At 40.4% G+C, this 27,493-nt stretch overlaps 1 protein-coding gene across 2 annotated transcripts in view; it reads left to right on the top strand.

The window, feature by feature from the left end:
• TRIM44 (tripartite motif containing 44) overlaps positions 1 to 24,353 on the top strand; it is a 127,559-nt gene extending 103,206 nt beyond the window's left edge. Inside the window, exons 5-6 of one of the 2 annotated variants that reach the window (XM_053561817.1) lie at positions 10,884 to 10,945; positions 19,556 to 24,353. In XM_053561817.1, coding sequence (XP_053417792.1) covers positions 10,884 to 10,926 — 43 coding nt within the window. In that variant the 3' untranslated portion in view covers positions 10,927 to 10,945; positions 19,556 to 24,353. The remainder of the gene's footprint in view (positions 1 to 10,883; positions 10,946 to 19,555) is intronic. The other variant, XM_053561818.1, reaches the window with a different exon arrangement.
• Positions 24,354 to 27,493: the final 3,140 nt, after the last annotated feature.

Below are 27,493 nucleotides of genomic sequence, written 5' to 3'. Positions count from 1 at the left end.
CTGAAGCAAATTCATTTGCATTAATTTATCCTACACATGTCTTTTGCCTCCTAAAATAGTCAAGCCATATGCATATACTATGTAGTATACGTTTCCAGTCTCTAAAGAGCTGTACTAATAGTGTGCTTTAAGATTATAGAACCACATGGGAGAGGACCAGCCCCAGAGAGAATATAGTGCTCTGTTTCCTGTATGGAGTAACCTGTACTTCCCCTGGCATTCTTTTGTTATTGCTGTTTTTCCTAGCCATAAAAAAAACTCAAGATTTTTTTTTTTTTTTGAGACAGAGTCTCACTATGTTGCCCTGTGTAGAGTATTATGGTGTCACAGCTCACAGCAACATCAAACTCTTGGGTTTAAGCGATCCTCTTGTCTCAGCCTCCTAAGTAGCTGGGACTACAGGTGCCCGCCATAAGGCCCAGCTATTTTTTGGTTATAGTTGTCATTGTCTGGCAGGCCTGGGCTGGATTTGAACCCGACAGCTCAGGTGTACATGGCTGGTGCCCTAGCCACTGAGCTACAGGTGCCAAGCCCAAACTCAAGTTTTAAGATTTTTTTCAACAATAAACAGCACCTACTGAATGAGAACATATGGGTGGCAAACCTGTGAATTTTCTGTTAATCTGAAAGAAAATAGAAATTAGAATAATAACTATTGTTTATAAAGTACCTTATGCTAGATATAATATTAAGGACTTTAATGAACGAGTTTCTATTTAGTATTCACATCTACTCTATGATATAGGTTTTATTAGGTGTTTTACAGATGAGGATACTACAACTCAGAAAGAAAAGTGACCTTTCCATGGTTGCACCTCGTTTCCCCGTCCTTGTCTTTTAGATGGTTATTGAAAACTAGAAGATTAAAGATTTCATCAAAGAGACTTCACTAGCCCTCTTCAGAGAAATGGGTTGACTCTTCCTTTCCGTCAGGTGGACAGGAAAAGCCACCACGCCCTGCAGAGTACCCACACTAATACCTCATTAACAGCTACTGAGAATGTAGGTTAAAGTAACACAGACCCCTAGCAAGGAGTCACAGTCTCACCCAACCTTCCTTGTAGTGGGGAACATAGGTTTTACAGTCAGTCAATCCTGGGATCCAAATGTGATCTAGTCACTGACCTGTCTGAACCTCAGTTTCCACATCTATAAAACATAGTCATAATGCCTTCTTCACAGAGATGCAGTCCTAATTGGACAGAGTTTATATATGAATATTAATTAATATGCATACTCATGGAATAAATTTTTAAAATACACCATTACTTAAAATGTCATTTCACCCTGTTTGTGTTAGCAGAAGTTTTTTTGGGCACCCTGGAGTGTTTTGGCTTCAGCAGGAGAGTGGTTAGAAGACGTTGTACTTCAGTTTCCCAAAGGCAGGTTCATTCTTTAGAACTAGCTTTGCTTTTTATGTTACTTCCCTCCCCCTTCCCAATGTAGGAGGTGGGCTGATGCTTTCCCTTTTGCCCTCCCTATCCTATAGGTCTCTGGAAGTATTCTCTCATCTCCCTTTTGTGATTTCCTTAAGTGCTTTTAATGGCTGCCTGACACTAGAAAGATATTCCCAGCAGGCACTCAATTTGTAATGCTGCTTGTTGCTTGATATGAACTTGCTGCTGAGCTCTAGGAAAGCAGTGCGGGCAGGAATGGGGACTACAGGAGGGAGCGGGACTGTACTCCAGCAAGGCGAAGTGATGTATCCCTGAACAGCTGGCTGGCAGCTGGAGGAGTGGCTCTGAAGATTGCTCTCACACCTTCTGCCACCTCAGGTCTGCCAGCATGTCTGGAAGTAGAATTGGTGGAGGATTATGGAATGGGTAAGCTCCCATCATTTTAAACAACACCAGCCAAAGCACAAAACAAAACAGAACCAAAGCTGACAAACAGAGCACCTAGCAGTACATGTTTGAGGTGTCTCTGTGTTATCACCATGTAGAGTGGTCTGCATGTAGCTAGAGCCAACCAATCATTATTCTACGGCCTGCTACCTGGCGGCCTAGACCATTCCCACTTTTTTTTTTTTTTAGCCTTCTAATTGTGATTATCTTCACCAAGGGGAAGGTAATTGAAATATAGAAAGTGAAAGAAAAATGAAAATCTTTTATATCTTCATTCCACAAATCTTCTTAGACACATGGCTGCTAATCAGGGCTGTAAGTGATTAATTGGATATTTGCTTTCGAGCAGCAACTCACTATCTGGAGCAGTAAAAGACAAGTAGCTGTACTGGGTTAATATCACCACAAGAGACCCCTATGGTAGCAGGCAGTCACTGCCAGGAAAATGGATTTCATGTTAAGGGCTATGTGCCCAATCTTGTGTGACACTCTCGAGCCTTATGGGCTTATCTTCAAACCACACAACCAAGACTTTAAAGAGGCTTCCAGTGTCTGCCACTGTTCACATCATCCATCTTAAGCACTTCAGTCCTGCTTACGTTGTACTCCACTTCGAGCGTTTGTAAAGAATTGCCTGTCTGTGGCTATCTTCTCAGGGCTGCCACTCTGCCCTTCTTTGCCAGGTCTATTGCCAGTCTTGCCTCTGTGGCAACTGCTCGTGGTTATTCGCTTGATTAGGCAGCTTCTAGCTCACCTGGTCTCACCAGTCCTCATGATCCTCCATTTCTACTGCTTCCCCATGAATAGTATAATTCCTAAGGTCCCCATTCGCCCTACGAGCAGGACCCAGATTCCGTGAACCTGAGGGTGGGTGATGAGTAAGTAGTCTGTGTGGCTGGAATAGCCAGCACAATCTTCATGGAAGACATAGATTTGAAGGCTGTTTATGATTTAGGAAAGAGAAAGGATATGGATACTCCACACTGGAGCAAGAGAGAGCCTTGTTATAACTTAACAGTTGTTCATACCATCATTGTGAAGGAGGATTTTAGAAGCTGGCACAGAGATTTAAGGATTATGTGTGGATTTCAACGCTGTTACTGTTCTTTACCGAAGGGGAGTAGAGGGAGTTGGAGTGAAAGAAAGAAAATTAAGCCTCTAGTATAGAGTTACATCAGATTTGTGCATTCTACTCTCTTTCTCCGGACATTACATTCCTGTGCTGGACCTAATTTGAGAAACTGTTGTTTTGACCCCTAACAAGAGTGCCCTTTGCAACCATGTTGTAACCATTAATGCCAATTGAAATGAATAAAAGCTAAATGAGTGGTCATCTTGCCTTTCACATAGACCAGTAGTTCCAAGACTTTGTTGCTAGACTCTTAAAGTTAGTCTGACTCCGTTCCCAAAGCCTGGTCTTCCTATCCTCTTCAGTGGGCAAAAGAGGCGTATAATTAGCTGCCAAAGGCTTTATCCCACCAGGGCTCCGAGCACTGTCGGAAATCAGATTTGGGGGAGAGAGTTGGAGATAAGGAAGGAAATAAGCTTTCTCTTTTCAGCTGAACATAAAACCAGCTTTACTTAAACTCCTATACACAGACTTATCACTCTTCTTTTTAACTCCTTTTTTTTTCTTGTGTATATTTTAGCCAAAGGCCCTAAAAATAGTTTTTATAGAGGAGTAGCTTTATTGTCTCAAAGCAAATGGATTTTAATTTAAAAACAATTCCCAAAAGATTTCTCTTATCTTTTCCCCAAAATGGTTATCTGAGATACTTATTTTGTTGTCATTCCCTTCCTCCTGCCTTTTCTGCTGGGCTGAGTGAAGACTGAAGTGGAATGTTTTAAGTAGTGAGTAGGTGGGGAAAGCAACAGATCTATATACGCTTCGTGTTAACTTCTTATGTTAGAGTAGAACAGTCATCTGATACACTTATTCTTCTGTATTAAACTTGAGGGACACTATGCAAGAGGTTTTGAAGTCATTGCATCTCAGGAGAAAGAAGGGAACAGAGAGCAACGTAGTGAAAGTCTGGTATATGCAGGGCACCATCTTGTATATCATTTCATGAGAAAAGTGATCACTTAATAGCATTTGCCATGTCCTATATGATTTTTACCTTATTAAGAACTTAGGAATCATTAATTGCATTTTACAAGTGAGGAAATTGAAACTCCAGTGGAGTAAGTTTGCCCAGGAGAACCCAGTTAATTAAGTGAAAGGATTCAGACTTTGGTTTTTCTGTTGCTTCCTTTTCTTCGTAGTCTGAAAAATGAGTGTGAGAGTTCTGACAGCAGGGAACCAGCTATTCAGATTGTTGACAGATGTTCTTCAATGAGGCAGTCTTAAAGGGTGACCTTACTTATTTCTAAGGGGCACATTCTCCTGGTGCTCCTTGGTGTATTTGCAGTGTTCCCTCCGGCAGGGCCCTATAGTTGGGCCAATGGAGAGCAATTGCATTCCAAGTATCATAAATCTTATGACACCCAATTTATATTGAGACTGAACCATAAACAGGTTCTTCTGCATATAGATGAAACAGTCCTGAAGTGGTAGGATTTATGTCATTTGGTGTCACAGTAGAGCTGGCTTTAGGAAAAATTGAGAATAGGGCAAAAATGTGTCTTTACTAATCCTTATCTGCTTCTTCCAGCTCCCTCCTAGTCCTGATCCTTTAAAGATTATCATTTCTCTTTCTCCAGCAAAACTTAACCTCATCCCATCAGTTTCTAAGATGACACCTGGCTCATCCATTAACTCCTCTATGCTCAGGTGGTTTATGGTGGTCTCATGGCATATTCTTGTCTTATAATATGTACCAATTTTTAACTCTAGGAGTTCAACCAAAAGAAACCTTCTTTTTTTTTTTTTAGACAGAGCCTCAAGCTGTTGCCTTGGGTAGAGTGCCTTGGCATCACAGCTCATAGCAACCTCCAACTCCTGGACTTAAGCGATTTCTCCTGCCTCTGCCTCCCAAGTAGTTGGAACTATAAGTGCCTGCCACAATGCCTGGCTATTTTTTTTTTTTTTTGGTTGTAGCCCTCATTGTTGTTTGGCAGGCCTGGTCTGGATTCGAACCTGCCAGCTCAGGTGTATGTGGCTGGCGCCTTAACCGCTTGAGCCACAGGCACCGAGCCAAAAGAAACCTTCTAAGTGTGGTACCTTAGGCCAAAGAAATTACTTTAAGAGGGACTTTCGGACTAATGGCTTAGATGGGAGAAGACCTTTGGAAAGGGGATGAAGTCCTTGTTGTTTTTCAAGCTCTTGTGTTGGGTATCTGTTACCTACTACAGTACATAGAATAGCTGTTTGAGTTCAGAGAACTAAGCTTTGTCAGTCTTGAGATTGGGCAATGGCATGCAACGGTGGTAGGCTGCAGTGCTAAGTTCCTTTCTTCTCTCTGCTTTGGCTCTCCTATTGGTGTTTTCATGTGTTTTGGGTTTGGGGCCATCTATACGTGACCAGACGGGTGCACTCTCTCATTGACAGCATGGAACTGAACTCCAAGGAAAACTTGGCTGAAAGTCAATTGGATGTGGTATTCATCTCCTTGGCTATATACATCAAGCAGCCTTCTCCCAGGAAGGGGAGATTCCTATAGTACAGACCTATTGCCTGTCTTAAGATCTTTTGGCATATTGGGGGTAGGGTGCAAGTGGGGATAATTTTCTTATTGTCTTTTCCATTTCCTGAGGAGACTCATAATAAGAACGTTTACTGCAAGGGCAGGCCTGTCTGAGTGGTAAACAGGCAGAAACCCAGTGGTAGGAAAACAGGGACCTCATTCCCTTCTATAAACATCTACTTTGCAGTTTTACTCTCAGAGGAGATAGGCGGGCAAGAGATGCCTGACTTATTAACTGGGCACAAGACATATCCTCGTGCTTTCCTGTTTTCCAATTTTAGAGCCCTCTCACTGCCTGGGGCATAAGCCTTAGACTCTCAGACCAGTGAGTCTGGCTTTGGCACAGAGGGACCACTAGACTCTGCTTGGGGGCATTGACTCCAAACCCCCTAGCATCATCACATTGGCAGCCGCGTTACTCTTCCAATCTGAGTCTCAGACCTGTGCTAATGATATAATCACATTTGAGCAACCTAATGCCTGCTATCCCCCACATAGGCTTTAAATTGAGTTACCACTGGGTGTTTGTTTTCTTATTTTTTTCTCGAAACATCTGTTTGTGCTGTCTTGGGAGCACCACACAGAACACAGCCTGAATATTTTAAGCATAGCCCTTGTCCCCATTTTGAGGTGCTGGCAATGTGGTAGACACCATATGGAGTCCTAACACCCTTCTCATCTCCTGTTCTTTCCCATCTACATCCCTTCCCCTTCTTAGGAGACACTTAAGCATGATCCATGAAGATAAGCATTAGGAGCTGCTGATGAAATACTTTTTCTCTTGGTGAACTCTCTCACACTTTCTCTCCAGCCATAAAGAACTTTTCACAGCTCCCAAACATGCAGAGCTGTTTCACAACTTCAAGAATTTGCTTAAGCTGTTCTCTTCACCTGGCATATCCCCGCCTGGCCCCATTGTCTTCTTGGAAAATACTAATCCATCTGTCAACCCTGAGTGATAAAGCCTTTTGTGCTCTGTAGGTGGAATTCACCACCTCTTCTCTTATAGCACACAGCTACATTCTTTGTCAGACTGTGAGCTCCTTACGGGTAGACGCCCTATCAGATTCATCACTGTAATACATCACTGGGGTGTGGTTTGGGCCCAGACACTGGGAGGTGAAAGAGAAGCCATTGACTTCAGGGTGGGAGCAACACTACCCTAAAACCAGTTGAATTTGTTTGCATGCTCATTATTTGTTAGGCAGTGTGCCAAACACTTTACATCCATTATCTCATGTAATACTTACATCAACTCCTAGAGGCAAATCCTGATATTTCCCCTTCCTGAGTTGTCCCACACACACATACACACATCAGCACTTGTCATTCTCTGTCCCAGGATCCTGCTTTGTTTCCTACATATCTGTGTCTGAAAGTATTTGTTTACTTGTTTATTCTCTCCTGGCTGGAAATTAAGCTCCATGAGAACAGGGCCTCATTAGCCCTTTTCACTGCTGTAATGTACCTATTGTAACGCCTAATATGTCATGGGTACCCAATACATATTCATTCACTGAAAGAGCAAATGAATTAATAACTACCCATTTCACAATTAAAGAAACTGAGGCACAGAAATGTTAAATAGCTTTGCTTAAAGTCACACAGCTCAAAGTTGAAGAGTTTGGGTGGTAATTGTAATGCCTTTCTAAACTGGATGATTTTAACTTACTACCCAACTTCCTTTAGGAATTCTCCAAGAAGATAGATCTTAGTGCTCCTAGAGAAAGGACCACTTTCCTGCTAGACACAGTTTCTGCCTTGAAGATCTGCCTTCCCCACCTTTCACCTCACCAGCTACATCCCCTCTCCTAGACCAAGGCAGACTGTGAGAGCTACCATGTGCCACATGCCAAATGTATCTTAAATGCTAGTCATGTTGCTAGACAATGGGTATAAAATGGTGAATGAGAAACAAATTTAGCCTCCAGGGAGCTCATGGGCAAAGACCAACATTTAAAATACAGCCATGCTAAGGTACTCCAAAGCCCTGGAGGTTGCAAAAGCAAAGCAGGGATTTATCAGACCACCATCATCACAGGTTCCCTCAAGGCAGATAAGGGGACATCATCTTAATTCAAATGTCATCCTCTAGTACCGTGGTTCTCAACCTTCCTAATGCCGCAACCCTTTAATACAGTTCTTCATCTTGTGGTGACCCCAATCATAAAATTATTTTCATAATTTGCTAGTAGCCATGAAAATAATTTTATGGTTGGGGGTCACCACAACATGAGGAACTGTATTAAAGGGTCGCGGCATTAGGAGGGTTGAGAACCACTGCTCTAGTAGGTACAGTGAAAATAAGCTGAAACTATGAAAGGTACTTTCTATGCAACCTAATTAAAAGAGCAAAGACCTTGGTGTTTCTCACCTCAAAACAAATGGGATTGAAATTGAAACCCATATCTGACTCAGAGACGCTCTGCCCTAAGTCCAGGAGAAGGTGTCTTGGCAGCAAGCTCTGTTGCACAACTATGCTTGCTAAAGCCTGCAAGAACCAAGGTGAGAATCTGAGGAAAATGACCACCTTGCCGCCAGGTTACAACAGGAAAGTCATAGATTGGCCACAGTTGCAAAACATGAAAAAAATCTAGCTGTGTTTCTTCTTTATTAAAAGACTATTGGGATCCCCATAGCAGGGAGGAAGTTCTCTAGGAATTGGTGTCCAAACTGGAGATGGAATCTGTCAAGCCTTGAAAAATCAATGATACCAGTTGCCACTTCTGCGACTGATAATAGAGCATTACTGTTATAATAACCTGGCTGGATAAATGCAGCCAAGCTAACTTCACAAGCCCCCTCATATGCTATCTTCAGTCATTATTGAGTCTCTTCCCCAGGGATCAAACAAGGGCCAGGCCTTGTTTATAGCTGAAGCTCTACCTAGCTGCAGAACCTTGGGGTGTTACTTCATTTCTCTGCTTCTCGTTTTCTTCATCTGTAAAATGGAGCGTTAATGCTGTTACACAGAAACTGTGTGGAAACTGACTATAAAAATCTTGGTGAAATGTTTAGTACAGTGTCTAGCAAACAGTACTAACATCCACTTAGTGAGTGCTTATAATGTATTATTGTCCTCTTTTAACATGTGCTAGAATAGAGTCTCCAAGCTCAGTTGTATGATTTTTCTACTTTCAGTCACACCTGCCACAATCATTAACTCAGCTTCTAGAACCATGTTTTACTTGAGGGAAAGGAGATTTATGAATTAACCACTTCTTTACTTCCATCTTGGTCTGGATAACTTAATACCATTCTCACCTCTGTCTCTTCTTAGATCATTAGGGTGAGAGGTGAATGGTTAAAGTCTTAAATCCAAGCCTTTAGAATAACTCACAAATTAGTTATAGGGGGCTGGAAGTTGCCAAATGTGCAGCCATTTTATAGGGAAGTCAAAAGAGAACATTTCCGCATGGAGATGAATTGGTTCTTCAAGTTCCTATATTTAGGGAGAGCTGGACATAAGCTTTGTCCTTAGTGACAATAGCAATGTTTGTCCAACAGCTACATCTGTCCTTTATGACTTCCAAAGGCTTAGTCATTTGTAAGACTAATCATTATTTATAATACATTTTAATTCACTCGTGGAGCCCAGTAGTTATATGGGCCTGACCATTGCAGAACAGAAATGGTGCCTGAGTTCACCTGTCAAAGTAAGCTATTCCTGGGCATTTTCTCCAAGACAAGCAACAGTCTATAGTTTGCTTGGGAAAGTTTCTAGAACAGTAATACTTTATGGATTGTTTTGATCATTCACTTTCAAAAATATTTGTTGAAGTTTCTCTGGTGCCAAGCACATGACCAGATACTGTTGATATAGCACAGAACAAAATTAGCCATCTCAAAATAATTTTAGATGGTGAAAATGCTATGAATACAACAGGAACAGCCTCTAAGAAGGTGACCTTAGACTGAAGCCTGAATGTTAAGGAGTCATTGGATCCAAGATGTAAGGAGAAGAGCTTTGAGACAGAATAGCAAAGCACAAACTTTAAGAAAGGAACAAGCTCAGCTTATTTGGGGTACAGAAAGAAAGCCTGTGTGGCTGGAATATGTCATAAATAGAAGGTGACAGGGACCAAGATATGTAGGGATTTGTAGGCTATGGCCTTTATTCTAAGGGTTGTAGGAAGCCACGATGGATTTTTAAGTGGGGCAGTGATATTAATCTGTTGTACATAGTAAAAATACTACACTGAATGAAGTTTGAAAACCGGGTAGTAGAGAATTAATAATAGAAGTATGAACACCAGTCAGGAGGCAGCTGCAGTAGTTCAAAAAACAGATGGTGGCAGCAGTAAAAAAGAGGAATGGACAGACACAGGAGAGATTGTGCAGGGTGAGGAAGCTGGATATTCTGTTGGACTCAGTGGTGTGGACAGATGGTGCTCCTAAGGTTTTGAGGACTGTGCTTGGCACATGGAAAGCTTTCTCAGTACATGATAACTGTTATTGTTATTCCCAGCAAATGGCCTGTTAACCAAGAGAATAGGTGTGGGAAGCAATCTTGAAATGACAGCATGATTCCTATAGTGTTTGGGTGATAACCTAGTGTTGACTCTTTTTTTGTTGTTGTTAGCATGTTGTAGTCTCAGAGGCAGTGGGGGTTGCAGGTTTGGTGGTGCATTCAGGAGGCAGAAACTGACTTCCAGTCAATGTCACTCTGCCATCAACTCATTGCAATGACTTTTAGCCTCTCTTAGCCTTGGTTTCTTCCTGTGATGTTACTAAATAACTACAAAATGTGTCGAGTACTTACCATGTGACAAGTACTGTGTCAAGCTCTTTATGTATTTGCCAAATATACATTAATCTCATTTAATCCTTCCAGCAACTCTTTTGGGTAGGAACTAAATTACTAAATCGCCTTCCATTTCCAAGTAAGAACATTAAACTCCTAATTTCACAGCTAGTAAGTAGCAGAGTGTGACTCAAACCCAGCTGTTTCTAACTCCTAAATCCATATTCATAATCCTCTACCATATGAAAAGTAACGCTTGGTCTTTAAGGCTTGATGTGTGCTTCCAACTTCCAACTTTCTGCAACTTCCCGACCTCAATTCAGGGTCATCGTGGGACTGAAAGCTTCTGAGAACCATTCATTCATGCATTCATTCTTTCTTTCTTTTTTTCTTTTTCACTCTTTACCCTCCCCCTTCTCTCTGTCTCTGCCCCTCCCGTCTCTGTCTCTCCTTCTCTCACACATAGACACAGTCTACAATTCATACAGAGATTAGAGATTAATGTTAAGTATTTTTATTTATTGGTCCTTTCCCTCTCTCTCTTTGGTAACTTGTAAGATAATGGTCCCTGAAGCAACAGGAAATTTGAAGTTCAGCATTTTATTAAATCTTATGTTTAAGATTTCTGTGGAAGCAAACTGCTTCAGTGATTTGCTTTCCATTATTCAGATGCCAAGAGAAGATGAGGAAATGGGTCAGGTGGATTTCCTAAAGATACAGGAGCAGGAAAGGTAAACCCTTTGGTTATTTTTTGCTTCTAACTCCCCACCTCCTGGAGTTGCCTGGGCCCTAATAGAGAGTATAGGAAAGATTTTTTTCAGCCTTCACCATGGAAGATCTTCAGTGATGTGAAATCTAGCAGCATTGGGGGAGGAAAGGAAGGTTGGGGAAGGCGAACATAAAGGCAGAGAAAAGGGAGAACTTAACTGTCCCCATGGCATTTTCCTCTTGAAGTTCAACAGGAAACCAAATGACACAGAAGTTATTGCACAGAGGAGGAACAGACAGACGCACACATGCACATTCACGCACACTCACTCTATTCCACGCCAGGTACACTTCAGGACTGCCAGGGTGTGGGGCAAGTGGGCATTTTTATACCTGTATGAGTAATGATTGTAAATCAGTATAAGAAGATTTCCAGAAGGCAGATTAACAGTAATATCAAATGCCTTTAAAAACACATGTTCTGTGCTCTTTAGAGAATATCTGATTTTAGGACTGGGGCAAGAAATATATATAAGACAAGTCTGAAGGTTCTTAGAAAGAAGGGATAGGGAAGTCCTCAAAAACAAAAAACAAATCCAAAACAAACCACGTGAATGGCATTATGTCAAAAAAATACAGAAGCCAACTAAAAAAATTTCCAAAGGCCAAAGCTGTACAATTTGAGCACCAAAATAACTAGTTGGGGATTATAGTTCAAAATATAAAATAAATTTTCATGAGTCCATACAATATAAACAAAGGATTGAATGAATAAGTAAATGAAGGAGAACATACAATCTCATGTTCAAAGTATTTCACATAATTTATGTAGATATTCCACCTTCAAGGAGAAAGAGCCTAACTCCTCACTCTTTAAGTGTGAGCTGCTCTTAATGACTTCTCTCCAAAGAGTGCACTATGGGAAGGCGGGGGAAAGAGGAGCTTTAGCATGGAAACCTGACAAGCGCTACCACAGCCAGATAGTGAAGGTTCTCCTCAACAGTGCTGAGTCCTGTTGATAATATGAATCTTAATATGATGTAATGACAATGGGTTTTCCTCCAAAAGCCCAACCATGGGCTAATGGTGAGAAAAAAATCAGCTCCCAACTGAGGAACATTTTGCAAAATACCTGATCAACACTCCTCAGAACCATTATGGCTGTCTGATAAACAAGACAATTCTGAGAAACTGTCACAGCCAGGAGGAACCACAGGAAACGTAATGACTAAATGCAGTATCCTGGGTAAAATCTGCAGGGGGGTGGGGGGGAGGGACATTAGGGAAAAACTAAGGAAATCAGAATAAAATACAGACTTTAATATTAACACATGCGTATTGGTTAATCGTAACAAATGTAAAATGCTCACGTTAGATGCATTTCTCCTTAATAGGAGAAACTAGGTATGGGAATACTGTGCTATCTTTACGGATTTTTTTTGTAAATCTAAAGCTTTTCTCAAAATTAAAACTTAAAAAAACAAATGTGCCTTTTGACCCAAGAGTTTCCCTCCTAGGAATTTTTCTTTAGAAATAATTAAGATGGGCGGCGCCTGTGGCTCAAGGAGTAGGGTGCCGGTCCTATATGCCAGAGGTGGCAGGTTCAAACCCAGCCCTGGCCAAAAACCAAAAAAAAAAAAAAAAAAAGAAATAATTAAGAATGATTTATCCACAATGATGTGTGTCAACAGAGGCATGGGTAGTAGTGAAAAGATAGAAATAACTTAAAAGTCCAATATTAGAATGAAAAATTTATACAATTCAATCATGAATCATAATCTTATAGAAATATATTTCTTCAAAAGTAAAGATATTCATGACTGATAGTTGAGTGGAGAGTAGATCATTGAAAGAGCCTGTGAAGTATGAGCCAATTTCATAAGAGATGTTTATTTTTATATCTGTATGAAAGGAGTAGGAATATGAGCAAATGTGTTTCAGTGTATTAATGATGCTTGTCCCTGGTGGGTAACATGCTGGGTTTCTCTTCTTTTTATAAAAGCGATACCTGCCTGTTCAACAGAAAGTAAAAAGCAGTAAAAAAGAAAAGTTACTTTTTGAAAAAAATTTTTTTAAGGCCAGAAATGATTCTATTCTAAATCCGGTAGCAGCAAAAGACTCAGTCGTGAAGAAGCGAGTTCTGAAAGCAGGTAGGACACCGGCACCTGCAGACAACCTTGCCTGTTCTTTTCAGGCACCTCCCTGTAGCAGGGCACTGCCTGAGCAGGCCTGCTGGCTCCTTTTCACCTTCCACAGAAGCCGGCCACCACCCACACAGGCCCTGCCAAGTGTAGGAGGTAGCCACATACAAAAACAGTAAAAAGGCTGCAAGGTATATGAGGATCAAGCGAATATGGGTATGAGGCCACACTGGAGACCCAAGCCTCCCTCTGAAGGCCCCTAAGTAGGTCTGGAAAAACAGTCAGCTGTGAAGGCGGAGAGACAAACCCAGGTGTCTTTTCTTCTTCTATAGTAATCCCCTCTTACCTGGGATTTTTTCATCTTAAAACATGTGCATGTGTCTTCCATCTCATTACAACAACCCTTGATTGTAGGTATTATTATCCCATTTTTCAGGCGAAAAAATTGGCCTCAGAGAACTTAAATGGCTGCCACTCAAGTGGGGTCAGAAAATACAGGCTCACCTCTTACTCAAGTCCAGTTTCATTTCTGAGGGTTTTAGAGTCCTATTGCTTAACCTAGCTCTACCATTTACAAGCTGCTTACCTTGAACAAGTCATGCAAGCCTCTCTGGGCCTCAGTTTTCTCATCTGTGGAATGGCAATAGTGATACCATCAGTTAGAGTTCAGTGAGATTTATGTAAATAGATTGCTGAACACAGTTCATGGAACCTAAAGTAAGCCCTCTGTGAGTAGTGGCCATTATTGAAGCAGATAGGGTTCCTAGGATAAAGTAGAATGCAATTTAGAGAGAGAAGAGCTCTTCTTGTCTTTCTTGTTGTCTGAGAAGGAAGTGTCAGAGACTAGAGCCAAGTCAGACTTTTAAAGAACCACGATGAAATGAGCAGTTGTGAGGCTTTTGCTCATACCAGAGGTTCCACTTGTACTAGGTACTGATCAAGAAGGTGCCATTCATCATCCAGCATTTGGGCCCAGCCAGAAAAAGAGGCAAAAGAACTTGGAACATGTAGGATACCCTTCAGATTGAGGTGACGAGATAGAGAGATTGGCAGAAAAAAACGCTATATGTGAGAACACATTTATTAGCACTTATGTAAGTTAGAAAGGAGTTTAGTTTTTGTCTGGTTTGGAGATTTCCTAAATGTTGTTTATGTTTATATCTTCATTTCCCAGTTGAGGATACTGAATCCCAGAGTCAGACAGCAGAGCCAAGACTAGAACACTAGTTTTTTCATCAGATTTTCCTGATGAAACCCAGGATAAACCAAATTGTTCTACCTCACTTGTTCTGTAGGTGACAGCTAAATATATAAGTTCTGGTCTCTCACAGCATAGTGACCCCTTCACTTTCAGCCCAGGCTGTTGGAGTAGATAAGTATGAGACTAAAGGCACAAAGGTGACAGCTGTGCTCTGCCTAGTGGATAAATGCAGAACCAATCACATACTTACTGCAGCTAGGCAACCACTTCCTCAGATGCTGAAAGCTTAACATTTCCCAGTTAGCTCCTTGTATAGCACCCAACTGGCTTAATTTTTGAAGAATACTAAATCTATCTTTTTGCCTCTTAGTTAAATCTAGCCTTCTTCTCTTTTTTTTTATTATTAAATCATAGCTGTGTACATTAATGTGATCATAGGGCACCATACACTGGTTTTATAGGCCATTTGACACATTTTCATCACACTGGTTAACATAGTAACCTTCTTCTCTTGATATCTCTTAATTTCTCTATTCTCCTGAGTTGAATAATGCTTTTACAACAACAATTAATTAATAGACAAGAACTGCACAAATATGAGTGAAGCCAAATCAAATTAACTTGGATTATATGCTTAGGAAAAGAAGCCATTAAACTTGCAAAGGCAGAATGCCTGCCACCACATTTATTGACTTCTTAAAAACCCTACTACTCTGGGGACAGAGGCTGAGCTAAGCTGCCTGTCTATACAGACTAAGTACAATATTGTCAGACAGTGAAACACTTCTCTATCATACTCACTTTATCAGCAGGTGTTAGGTCCTCAATGTGACTGGGGCCTAAGGCATGCCTCTGACAACTCTTCAATTTTGCACCACAGCAAGTCTAAAAAGATTCCCATCATACAGTGTGCCTATTCACAGGGAGGGTAAGGTATTCTTCTGGCTGGAACGCCTTAGTCCTATTCTGTCACCCCAACCAGGGATAGTATAAAATTTAAATTTTATACCAAAATTTAAATTTACCCTCTAAGTCAGAATTTAGGAGATTCCAGGTCCTTTAATTTAACTTTTTGGTTTTATAGCCCTTAAATGAATTTCAAAGAAAGTATGTGCTTCTTTACCCATATTTAAGTTAACTTCTAAATCTATATATCAAGTTTAGAAAGTTGCTAAGGATGTGATTGCTGACATACTGTGTAGTTGACATGAGTTTTTATGAATGTTTTTGTCAGAACTTTGGCATTACAGATTTAGCTTATTGAATTTGCAGGCAAGATACTCTATATAATTTAATTGGCAAAGCTGGTGCTTATGGTCAAACCATCCAGCCAAATTAGACTTGTTTTGTGTCCGATCAAGTCTGATTTCACTTTTTTTCAATTCAAATAAACATACTGATACAAACCTCATGACAGTTGTCTCACCTCTGAATTTTAATTCATAGATTAATGGCTAGATAGATGAAGCACACACCAAGTGCTTATTCCCTGGATGAAATAAGGGATTTTTTTCCTTTACTGCTTCCTACCTTTCTCCCATAGGACTCCTCTTAGAAGTGAAACATTCTGAAATTGTTGCAGGGATAAGTTTCAGGAAGGTGAGAGGCATCCATTTCTTTTTTGAAGTGGGAGTAAAGTGATTTCCAAAGAGGGGGTAGTTGAAATGAGAACCTGTAGACTAGTGGTTCTCAACCTTCCTAATGCCACGAGCCTTTAATACAGTTCCTATGGGTTGTGACCCTCAGGTTGAGAACCGCTGCTGTAGACTATAGGCATCTTTCTTGAAAGATCAGTTTTAGGAAAGAAGTTAAGGATTTGGACATTTATTTCCTTAAAACTACCTGTGCCCAATTATTCCCTAGAAAGTTGTTATGTCCCCAAGGGCATATGTACCTGAGTTTTAAGACCACCAATTTTAAATATACCAGTACCCTTAGACTAGATCAGTCAGTGAGTGACTGAGCTTAAGCCAATTAACTAATTTTACTCAATATTTATTATCCTCACTAGAGTTTTGGCAGGAAGTGACTTTTTTAGAGACCTGCCACATGAAAGAGTCAGAGCCATGAAACTCAGCCTTTGTATTCAATACCTATATTTCATCATATCTGGATTTGTTATTTAAAAAGCTCTCCAAGTGAGTGGAGCAGGGTACAGTTGTTCTCCAGATATCTGAAGGGCATTTGGGGATAAGAACACACTTGTTCTGGAATGTAATGTTTTAGATGTCAGAACTAGGAACGTTGAAGGAAAGTTAGGAGGAGGATGGCTTGAGGAAGAGGGCCAACATGTTTTGTGATTTATATTGCATAAACTGCATAAGGCTTTCATAATAACATTGCAAGACAGATAGTTTTACCATGAGGAAACTCAGACTCTGAGAGGTTCAGAAACTCCCAAGGTCCCATAGTTTATTTATGCCATAGCAGGGATTTGAACCTACTTCAGTCTGGTGACTGAAAAGTCATTATACTTCTCTTGTATAGTGCTGCTTCTCTTGTAGGTAAATACCTGCTATAGGATGGACTGTCTGCCTAACACCCTTAGTTCATTAAAAAAAAAAATAGACATTAACCTCCAAGTCTCACTGAGTTATAAATCTGAGCATGACTGAAGGATGTTTGAGAGGGAGAGAACAAGTGGCTGAAGTGGAAGGCTGTATTACTTCCTTTGGAGAAAGTGCCAACTTTTGTGGACTATTTTAGTAAAATCTCATGAATAGACTAGCTTATATACAAAGTGAAGGAGAAGTATTCAGCAGAGGAGTGATGCCTCAGTGCCAACTATACTGTCGAGTTAACCCTCCAGGAGAGGACCTGCACCTGAGGTGAGCAAAGCTTTATGTTATAGATTCAGTTCAGATCCTTTTTCTTCATTATTATGAAAAATGCATCATTAATTATAAAAATAAGATTATTTCTTTAAAGATACCATTCTGAAAAATAAAAAGTTCTCTTTTCCTCCTCTCCTCCTACCCACCCCCACTTTTTGGTCTTCCTCACCTACCAGGCTCTAAAGCCCATGAGGGCAACAACTGTATCCATCTTATCCATTGTTATGCCTAGCATTGTGGCTGACACATGGTGGACAGAAAATATTTAGCAAATGATAGGCCAAAATCTCAATGTCTCTGTTTGAAACTGTGAGATAAATTTTATCTTTCAGATCCAAGAACAGGTCTCTTTTAGGATAATGAAGAAAGGTATTACCAGTCAGAACATTGTCCTTTTCCCCAAGCCACTCTCTAATTCTTATAATAAAGACCTGGCAATTGGAAAGGAATTTTTTAATTTGATTATTCTCAATGGGTGGGGGCGGGGGTTTGTTGACCTTTTTGAGAATATGATGAGAATGATGAAAATTCTCAAAGGAGCAGACAGATCAAGTTTTGTATACAATTTCAGTAGGTTCATGAACCCTTTAAACTATGTATCTCAAGAATGTTAAAAAGTGAACAGCAGCTTAAGGAAAGTGCACAGTCACATGCTTGTCCTCATATAAAAGTAAAACTGACAAGCGAACAATGAGCACTTGCTTTGGATATAATGTCAAGGGGGATGATGTGATGCCAATTCCAACTTCGCCTTGATTATGTTGGAAAACTTTCATAAAAGATGCTTTGTTCCCTTTGGGACAGATGCCATCAGATACTGCTCCTTAATGACAATCCACTGTCCAGCCCTTCATCCTATGATGAGACAACCAGCAGGAAAAGGGAGTAGAGATAGGACAGAGTTTGAGGTAGTGAAGGTACTGAGTTGGTTCTCTTGGTTCCTAGAGTATTGAGTAAATTACCTCAATTTGCAAGACCTGTGTCTTGAAATGTTTTCCACCCTTAGTGGAAGTTCTAGAATTCCATTGCCTAGGATATTTTCCCTTAAAACCTTACACTAATGAATGCAAAAGAGCACAGGTTTTATGTAGACATAGATAATCCCTTGTGAGATGGAAAAATTTCTAGGTTATAGCTGGGAGATGATATTCCGCATGCCTTTTCCTTCTCCACTAGCTTGACTACTTCACACTTTATACAGCCAAAACTAAACCTTGAGTTTTAAAAACATACATCTTACTATGTGACTGAGTCTAGGATTTTACATATCTCAGGGCTTCACTGTCTTCATCTGAAAAATGGGCATAAAAGTAGTCCCTATGTAATAGAAGGAGCGGGTGAATAATGCTTAGTTCATTCAGTGTTCTGGCCCACAGTAAGCACTTGATTCAGTTGGCAGCTCTTATTATTTCAAGACAGTGACCTCTAGAAGTAGATGAGGAGAAGCTACCCAACTTTGCTACCTTTGTCCTTCTAAGAATGCCACCTCTTTTTTTGGCTCTCCTTTCTCCTTGCCCTGATTTCTGTACTGCCAGTGTTCTCTCCCAGGACCAAGCCAGAGATGCTGTCCCTTTGAGCAGCCGAGGTACTACCCATGTGTCTGGGGCTCTTCAACTGATTTTCTGGCCATGGAAACATCACTGCATCTTGACAGTCCTGATCAGGGCAGTAGCGACTGGCCGTGCCTTTCATGTGTCCCTCCCTCCCTCTCTTCTTATTGTTTTTATTTTAACCCCCTTTTAAGAACTGTCTGTTGAGTACTATGTGCCTAGCACAGTACATAGATAATGAAATAGTCATAGTTATATACAATTAATAGTATCGCTACTCCTGTTTGCTCTTGTCAGGAGTAGGGGAGAGAATAAATAGTAAAACAAATAAATTATAGCATGTGATAAAGGCTATGAAAGAAATAAGGTAGAGAATAAGGAGTCCTACTGAGGACTAGAGTCCTCTTCTCTGAAGAGGTGTCATTTAAAATATCTCTGTGGCATGAGTTGAAACCTTGGCTTTTATTCCAGATGAAAAGTTCCATTAGGAGTGTAGATGATAGTTTCTCCTTGTTTTTCTTTCCTAACAATAGATGGCTTAAAGCTTAGGAGAATTCAAACTCTGATTTTTATCAGCAGCTTATTTTGTCAATTAAAGAAAAATATTATGACTCTCACCTCCTTTAAATAGCTATTTACTTACTGTATACCAGGCACTGTGCATTTTATATGTATTCTCTTATTTAATCTTCCAGTAACCCAAGAAAATAAGTTTTATTATCATCATTCTCCTTAAGATAAAGAAATCAGAACTTTGAGAAATTAAGTAAGTTGTTCATGGCTCCATTGCTCGATTATGGTAGTTGAGACTAGAATCCAGGTATGTCTGGCAACAAAGCCCCAGTAGACTATGCTGCCGCTCTTCCTGTGATGTCGTAACTCACCAGGATCTCCTTTTCCTTTGTAGTGGTGCCAGTGAAGAAGAGGACACATGAAGGCTTGCCGTCCCCAGTGGAAACTCATCCCCTCCCCTGTGTGTATGTGACAGCGTGTGTGTAACGGCTTCTGATTTCTGTGAAAGCTACTCAGCAACAAACGAACTTCCACCGTGTATGTCCCCAGATCCACAGCAGGCACATATCTCTGGAAGGGAGGACTGGTTTATGCTGCTGACTGTGCTTTTCATTCTCTGGTTGTGTTAGGTTGAAGAAAAGAGCCCCTTTGATCAACCAGGAGCAATTAAGAAAGGTCCTGCAGGCAGTTCCTCAATGGCTGCTTTGAACTTGCTTAGGAAAGCCAGCCTCTGTGGTATTGTCTAGCCAAACTATCACTTCCTTAGGAAGGATCTGGAACAATCTTGAGAAGTCACAGTTTATTCCTTACCTGCTAACAAAATACCCACTTCATTCATATTGAAGCATGAAATAAATGAGGGCAAGATAGGGCCAAATTGACTCATGTAGAAAGTCTCTAAAAGTCCAATTCTACTTCTATGTGAATATGTGGTACCATGAGTTAAGACAGATAACTTGAAAACAGTATTGGAGAAATAGTTAAAAGTTAGGAAGATAAAGATATTTTTAGTATATGAGGTTATCCAGGACTCAGATTCATAATTCAGTGCTGTAGAAATGAAAAAAATGATTGAATAGGTGGAAAGGAAATGACCTTAGGGAGAGAAAAAAAAAAAAAAGGAAGACCAAGGAAATCTGATTAAAAGTTGAAATCAATATTTCTGAATTCAAATTGCCTAAGTTTCCAAAATAGTTACTAAAGTATCTGATAGAACCTGAATTAATTTGGGTGAATTTTTCTGCAGATTTTATGGGCTTGTCACATGAAGGGCTGAAATACCAAATGGGAATTTGCAGTGTAGGTTTTTGCTGGTCCCGCCTCCAATTTAGCCCAACTTGGCTTACATGCACGTAGGGAGAATTCCTGCCAGTTTGTGTATGTCTTGCTGACTTTAGCTTCTTCTCCCAGCAGATAGAGATAGCTCCCTGGAACCCTTCTTCCTATGTCACTCCTCACCCCAGATCTCTAGATCATCCCCACACCTGGTTCACTCTTCAGTAACAAGAGCAGAGACAGGCCTCAAGTTGGACTTCCTTGCCTTTCTCTTGTCCTAAATCACAATTTCTTACAACAAATCTTTTTACTCTCAAGTAAGCAGTGATGTGTTTAGGGAATACAAAACTGCAAGCTTATAAACTTGCATCTTCCTGAAGCATCGTTTTTACTTAATAAATGGTTTAGAGTCAGGGGATAGTCTTGTTTTTGTATAAAGCAAACACAATTATATTATGGAATAGTATGTTCATACACATAAACTGTTACCATGAAATGGGGGGATTGAAAGGTGATTCTTTGTGCAAGTAGGCTTTGTTTCCTCTCCTCTGTTTTTACTGGTATTTGGTGTTCACTTCTAACAAACATAATTGGAACCGTATCCAAGCAGCTCTGGTGTTGCTGCTGACCTAGAGTTCTAATGACTCTGAGGCAGAATCAAAGGAGTCTACATTGGGGGAAATCCCTTTCTTCCGGTCTTTCTGACTGCCTTTGACCCTGTGACCTATGTACCTATTACAAAGTTCTAGGGCCAACTTATTCATGTGCATGCAGGATGGTTTTGAGGCAGAAATAATGCTTACTGTAGGAATCCTATTTATATTATTTTTCAATCCTGTGCATGCTGTGAAATAATTTATTTCTTTGAGGCCAGGAAGTGACCAGGCATATTTACTTCGAGGTTAAGATTACCCTAGCTCACTAAATACATCAGAATTTGGGGGTTAAGAACAGTTTGAGATGTTACCAGAAAAGGCGTTTTTTTCTCAAACTAGTGGCCAAAAAATGGCTAAGACAATTTTGGTGTTTTATCCATCTGTCTACAAAGACTGGAGAATTTGGCATACAGCTAATTAGAAACTCCAATCATAGCTAAGAAAACTACCCTAAAAGAAAGACCAATGGCCACTCCTGAAAGCGTTTAACTATCAGAAGATTTAAAAGACTTTAGAATTTGGAAACTTGTGGTGTCTTTCCCCATCATTGTTTGATCTCTAATTAGTTACCCCATTATTTGCAATGGACCCATCATTGACTCTCCATACCTGATCACATATTATTACTTTAAATCAGTATTTGGGAAATCTAAGCATTTATGCAGTGGATATAAATGGAAATATAAAAATATGTGCCAACTTGTCTCGATAAATTATTGTATCTCTGTAATCCTCAAGGAAAGCATTTTTGGTTTTACTTCGAAAGAGGTTCAGAATTGCTTTATAGGCTCCTGCTGTCTTCAGTACCTGATAAAACTTTAACTAGGGAAGCATTAAACACAGTGCAGTAGCTTCTGCCCAGGCTCCTAAGTTCCTGCCGGCAGCATTTATCAGTGTAAGAGCTGAGATGCTTCCTGCAGTGGCATCAGCCTCCCCCAGAGCTGGAGCGTGCTGCTGGGCCTTCAGCCCCAGCACCGTGAGCCTCCCCTCCTGCCAACTCAGTAAAAGTTAGAGTGCTCAGCACTGTGTCCTTACTGGCTGCAAGCTGCAGGGTTTACAGAAATCCTTAAAAAGTCACCAAGGGAGGCAGGTAATGAATGTCTCCAGAACTAGTCAGGCACTCAATAGAAATTCTTGGCTCCCTGTCAAATGTTGCGTTTCTGGATGCTGAGAAGAATTTGTCCTTTGATTTGATATTATTAAATCCAAGGCAGTCCCAAGAAGTGCCTGCAGTCTTAGTTCTGACAGCCCAAGAAGGGAATTAACATATTGAGGACCAACTATGAGGCAGATCCTGAGCTATATTCATATTTCTTAGATTATAATATAGGCCAGGCATGGTGCCTCACACCTATAATCCAGCACTCTGGGAGGCTGAGGCGGGTGGATTGCTTGAGCTCACAGGTTTGAGACCAGCCTGAGCAAGAGCGAGACCTCATCTCTAAAAATAGCCGGGTGTTATGGCAGGCGCCTTTAGTCCCAGCTACTTGGGAGGCTGAGGCAAGAGAATCACTTAAAGTCCAAGAGTTTGAGGTTGCTGTGAACTGTGACACCACAGCACTCTACAAGGGTGACAAAGCGAGACTCTGTCTCAAAAAAATAAATAAATAAATTCAAGTTAATTCTTTTTAAAAAATGATTATGCCTTGATCTACACAGGTAGGAAATATTGGAGACAGATTTTGAACCTTGCTCTACTTAAATCTGTAGATAGACTCTTTGTCCCATGCCATGGGACATGCAGAGGGATGAAGAGGCTTTAGGTTCTCCCATTGAAGTCTGACCATTCCACTTTATGAATTATTTTCCTAATGACATTCCATGGCTATAGTTTGGACTCAGAAATTACATGAAGGTAGCCTTACTCCTCTTCTTTTGCAGATACTTTAAGTACACTTTAACAACTGGGACCCACCTACACACATACACACAAGTTGGAGGAACCTTTTATTTTTGGTGCCATCTTCCATAAATACGGTGTTTTTTAGCCGTAAGAATATAGAACTTTGCAGAAATAGTAAAAATGAAGGATGATTTGCTCTCTACTGTATTTGAAAATGTCTGCAGCAAGGAAAAGGAAATCTCATATTTTAGTAAACCTAGTCACCAGTTCTGTGCTCTGTGAGGATGCAGTGATTCACAGTTCATTGAATCTGGACTCTCCTGCTAATTCCTGGTGTGTATGTGTGTGCGTGTACCTATATATGAATGATAAATGTGACATGTGTGTGTACATCTGTATTTCATTACAGAATATTTAAGACCTGAGAGCAACTCCCTAGCAGACATTGTCAGCTTATAAAGCACTGAGCCATGGTGACGGCCCTGAAGGGAATTATACTCTATCCATCCTCCAAGATTAGACTAATGACATGGGAAATTTGGATGCTGAGCCATTTTGGTGACCTGAGAGTCTGACTACTCCATTCAGGCCTGAGGGCACCACTGCAGAATTCACAACCTTGAGGTAGTGGCAGAGCCTTGGAAGTCCCATCTTCCCACCTAGAAAATACCCTCCTGCTGATCCCTACAATTCCACACTCAGATAACGGCTATTCAATACTTGCTTTTCCATAAGAAAATTAGTTGCATGTTTACTGTATGGCCATCACATCCAGATTTTTATATTAAAAAAAAAAAATCTCATCCTGGGTTGAGAGGCCTACAGAGAAAAAGAAAGGAGACTTCAGATCTCATTATCATTGCCTTTACCCAACAGTGTTTTGCAGCCCCACCCTAACCCATTTCAAAAGCTGTGATACCGAGGCAGTTCCTGCCTCCAGAGTAAGACAGTATCATTTGGAACACAGAACACACCCGAAACAGCAGAACAAGGGCCAGAGCAGAATGAAAACACTTTTGGTATATTGGTGGGGAGTTGGGAGGGAAAGCCACAGAGCCCATACAGACTTGATATGACCTCGAGAGAACAGCAGCTTTTTACTTGATGAGAGTTAAATGTGACCAGTCTTTCTCCAGTGACAGGCCACCTGCATGAGTGGGGAGAACCAGTGAATTCTTTGTGCTCTGCCTGGTTTCTTGTGCACAGTCACATTCTCTCCTTAGTCATCTTCCCCTTTCACCCTTTACATTAAACAAGGGAACACTCAATCTTTCAGGGGAATTACGTGTTTGAGTTAATGTTTCAGTATATCATTTTCATACTGTAAATTATTTTGTAAGAGAGATTTACTACTATCCCAGAATGTTTGGACTTGGCGCCCCTGTGCATTTGGAAATCAATAAACTATTACTGGAAATATCACTTGTCTCTCAGAGTTGTGCACAAAGGACTCTGCTAAGTGTAAATATTCATGACAATCTGCATACTTAACTGTGGTAATGTTGAAGATGATGGTGTTCTGGTTATTAGATGGGTGAGGATAATTTACTCCTGACTTCTCTTCTTCTTTACCCCTGAGATCGCTTGAAGTGGCAAAAGGACAGGCTTAAGATCATTATTTAGAGATATGTTTTCTCCTCAAAGTAAAATGATCCATGCCTAGGTTAAATTTTATGAACAAAGTAGATTATAACCTAAGGAATACTTGGTCCTGAATGATGTTTTCAAATAAAATGAAAGATTTATAATTTCAATTAACTAGAAGTTCAAATTTTAATTTTTATCATATTTACTAGAAAAAAAATCTTTGTATAGCAGGTTACATCAGGCCAGAAAAATCATCTTTGTGGTACTTAAGAAGTACATATTTGCATGTAATTGTTGAGGAGAGAGAGTTAAGTTGGAACTGAAGCAATTCCAATCTGGTTTATAGTATTAGGACCACAGGTTGCATTGAAACCAGCAGTCATATACTCAGAGGCCTTTAGGAACCAAATGTAAAGACCCAAGATGGTAGATGTTGTATAAATTAGAAAATGTCGAGCTCCTGCCTTAAGGTGTTAAAATTCAATGTTTAAAAATTCCAAGACCCACTAGCGGGTATGTCTGGAGGGGCTGTAGTTTGTGAACCCTGCTCTAAATTTCCTTTTAACAAATTATTCTTCATTTGACTCTCTTAGTTGGCTGGAGACTGAGAACTTTGAGGAAATTGTCCAATATAAGGAGCCACTCAAGGTCACCCAATAATCTGGTCTGGTAAAGGTCAGGACAGTAGACTCTTTGTCTCCTGTAGCAATCATTAGACTCTCCTTCCTCTTCCCACTTGCTGAGGACACTACTTCTGCCTGGTGGGATGGCATTGCCAACCACTGTAGCACTTGGAAATCTTCAGCTTTTTAACAAACCACAATGTGTTTGGAGGTTTTCTTCCCTCCTTCCTGGTGCCAGTATCTCAATACCACATCCCATTGCCCCAGCCCTTCTCATTATCTTTCCCTCTGAAAGCTACAACTGTTTATTTTGTTTTATTGATCTTTGGTCCAGCTTACACATAGTCCCATTTTCTTCATGCCAATAAAAGGTGAAATTGTAGCTTGTCTAGAATACCTCCTGTCCTTAAGACACCGGGGTTAGAGACACCGGGGTTAGACCAGGGAAAGTCAGGCTGCCAGTCATAATAAAAGAAAAATATAGAAACAGGAACAACAACCAAAAAAAGAATGCTAAAAGTTAGCAACTGGCTGCACTGAGTGTCTGTGCTTTTTAAATACTGCAACGTTCAGGTTTAACTCATTCACTTTTGTTAAGAAGAGCTACCTTTTAGTGAGCTCTTTCTCTGGGCCAGGCCTTCTCCTAGTGACTTTTCACCTTATTTTTTTCTCAGCACCGATACTGTCATCTCCCATTTTATTCCTTAGGAGTCAGATTTAGAGAACTAAGTACTATGACCAAGGTTACACCCTAACAAGTGGGAAGACAGGGGATGTGAACTCTGCTGCTCTCACTCTCTGTTCCTGGCCGCACTGCCTTGGAAATAGCATCCCTGTCTCCTCTGATCCCTGCCCCACACACATGTGCTGTATGGCTTTGGGGCAAAGGAACTCACCCTATAGAATGGGTCTTGCTGTGTTTAACCTGGAAAATGAAGTGTACAGTGAAGGAAGGGGGGTTAAGGATAGCAGGGACATCTTCTAGCCTGAAACTGCACTTTTGGGAGGAGAGGACTATTAAACTTGCTTTACCTTCTTTATTCTAAGGCCATACATAATGAAATCAACAAGAGAACAAAGCCCTATCTTCTTTTGCTATGCTCTTAGAATCCTAAAAGTCAGCCAACTCTGACACTGAGTGTATAATTTAATTAAACATCTTGAAGGCACCTCCAGCAACTTGACATTAGACCAGCTTCATATTCTTAGAGAAGACTTAAGAGCTGATCTATTTTAAAGTTCATTTAATGAGCTTAGCCATCATGACCACAGCATATACCATTTGCCTTATAAAAAAGCCCTCAACCTTCACACCATTTTAGGATTCAGTAGCAAGTTATTTACCTAGGGCTCAGCCATCTCATAGCTTCACCTATTCATACTTCCTAAACACAAAAGTCAAACGAGTGGTTTGATAATGAGTAATGCAGAACAGGAAAAATTGGGAACCTCTGCTCACCTATTCAAAAATGATAACTAGGAAGTGAGCAAACAAGGTTTCTGATCAATTAAAATAAATACTGTTAAATATAAAGCAAATGCATAATAGAAAAGCCATACATCTACCCTTCAAGCCCCCACTCAGCCATACTTATTCTTAATTCACATTTCTAAATGTTTGAATTGTTTCCAAGCTGATAGCAAATCAGCTACTAGTTTCCAAGCTACTAGCAATGAAAATAATTTTATGGTTGAGGGTCACCACAACATGAGGAACTGTATTAAAGGGCGGCGGCGGCATCAGGAAGGTTGAGAACCACTGGTTTAGAGAGATGTTTCCACAGCTTTGTAAGTGACTTTCATGCTACAGTGCTTTGCATATAACGGCATGAACAATGGAAGTGCCAAGTTTCCAATGTGATGAATAAAAGTAATAACCAGAATACAGGTCAAATTCTGCTACAACAAATACTGCTACTATAAAAATCACTTAAGCATCCCTGTTATCTCTAAGCCCCTGTCAATTGCCCATTTATTTTAGGCAATAGTCATTACAACAAAATTGGAGTACAATAAAAAAAACTGGACCTTTTTACCACAAGTTGGGTGTAACACAATTTAACCTATAATAACAAATTCTCACTTATATTTTCTCCAGCTTTTTGCTGCAAAAAGAATAAACCTTAATGGAGACATAATACCAACCTGGAAAGCTAGTGGTTAGTTGTTGCTAGGAGAAAAAAGAATTCAGGAAAGGACGCTCAGACTTGTGTGGCAATTCCTCACTTGGGAATTTGGTCTCCAGGGCCACTTTTGAACTTAGTCCAACTTGGTGCCATCAACCAAAGAGCTGTTTGCTTCTAATAGTGATGTAATGCATATATGAAGCTCTGGAATGAAGACATGAT

This window comes from Nycticebus coucang, chromosome 14, assembly GCF_027406575.1.
Source record: "Nycticebus coucang isolate mNycCou1 chromosome 14, mNycCou1.pri, whole genome shotgun sequence".
Lineage (NCBI taxonomy): Eukaryota > Metazoa > Chordata > Mammalia > Primates > Lorisidae > Nycticebus > Nycticebus coucang.
Note: the sequence above shows the minus strand (reverse complement) of the source record. Positions and strands in the feature narration are given on the sequence as shown.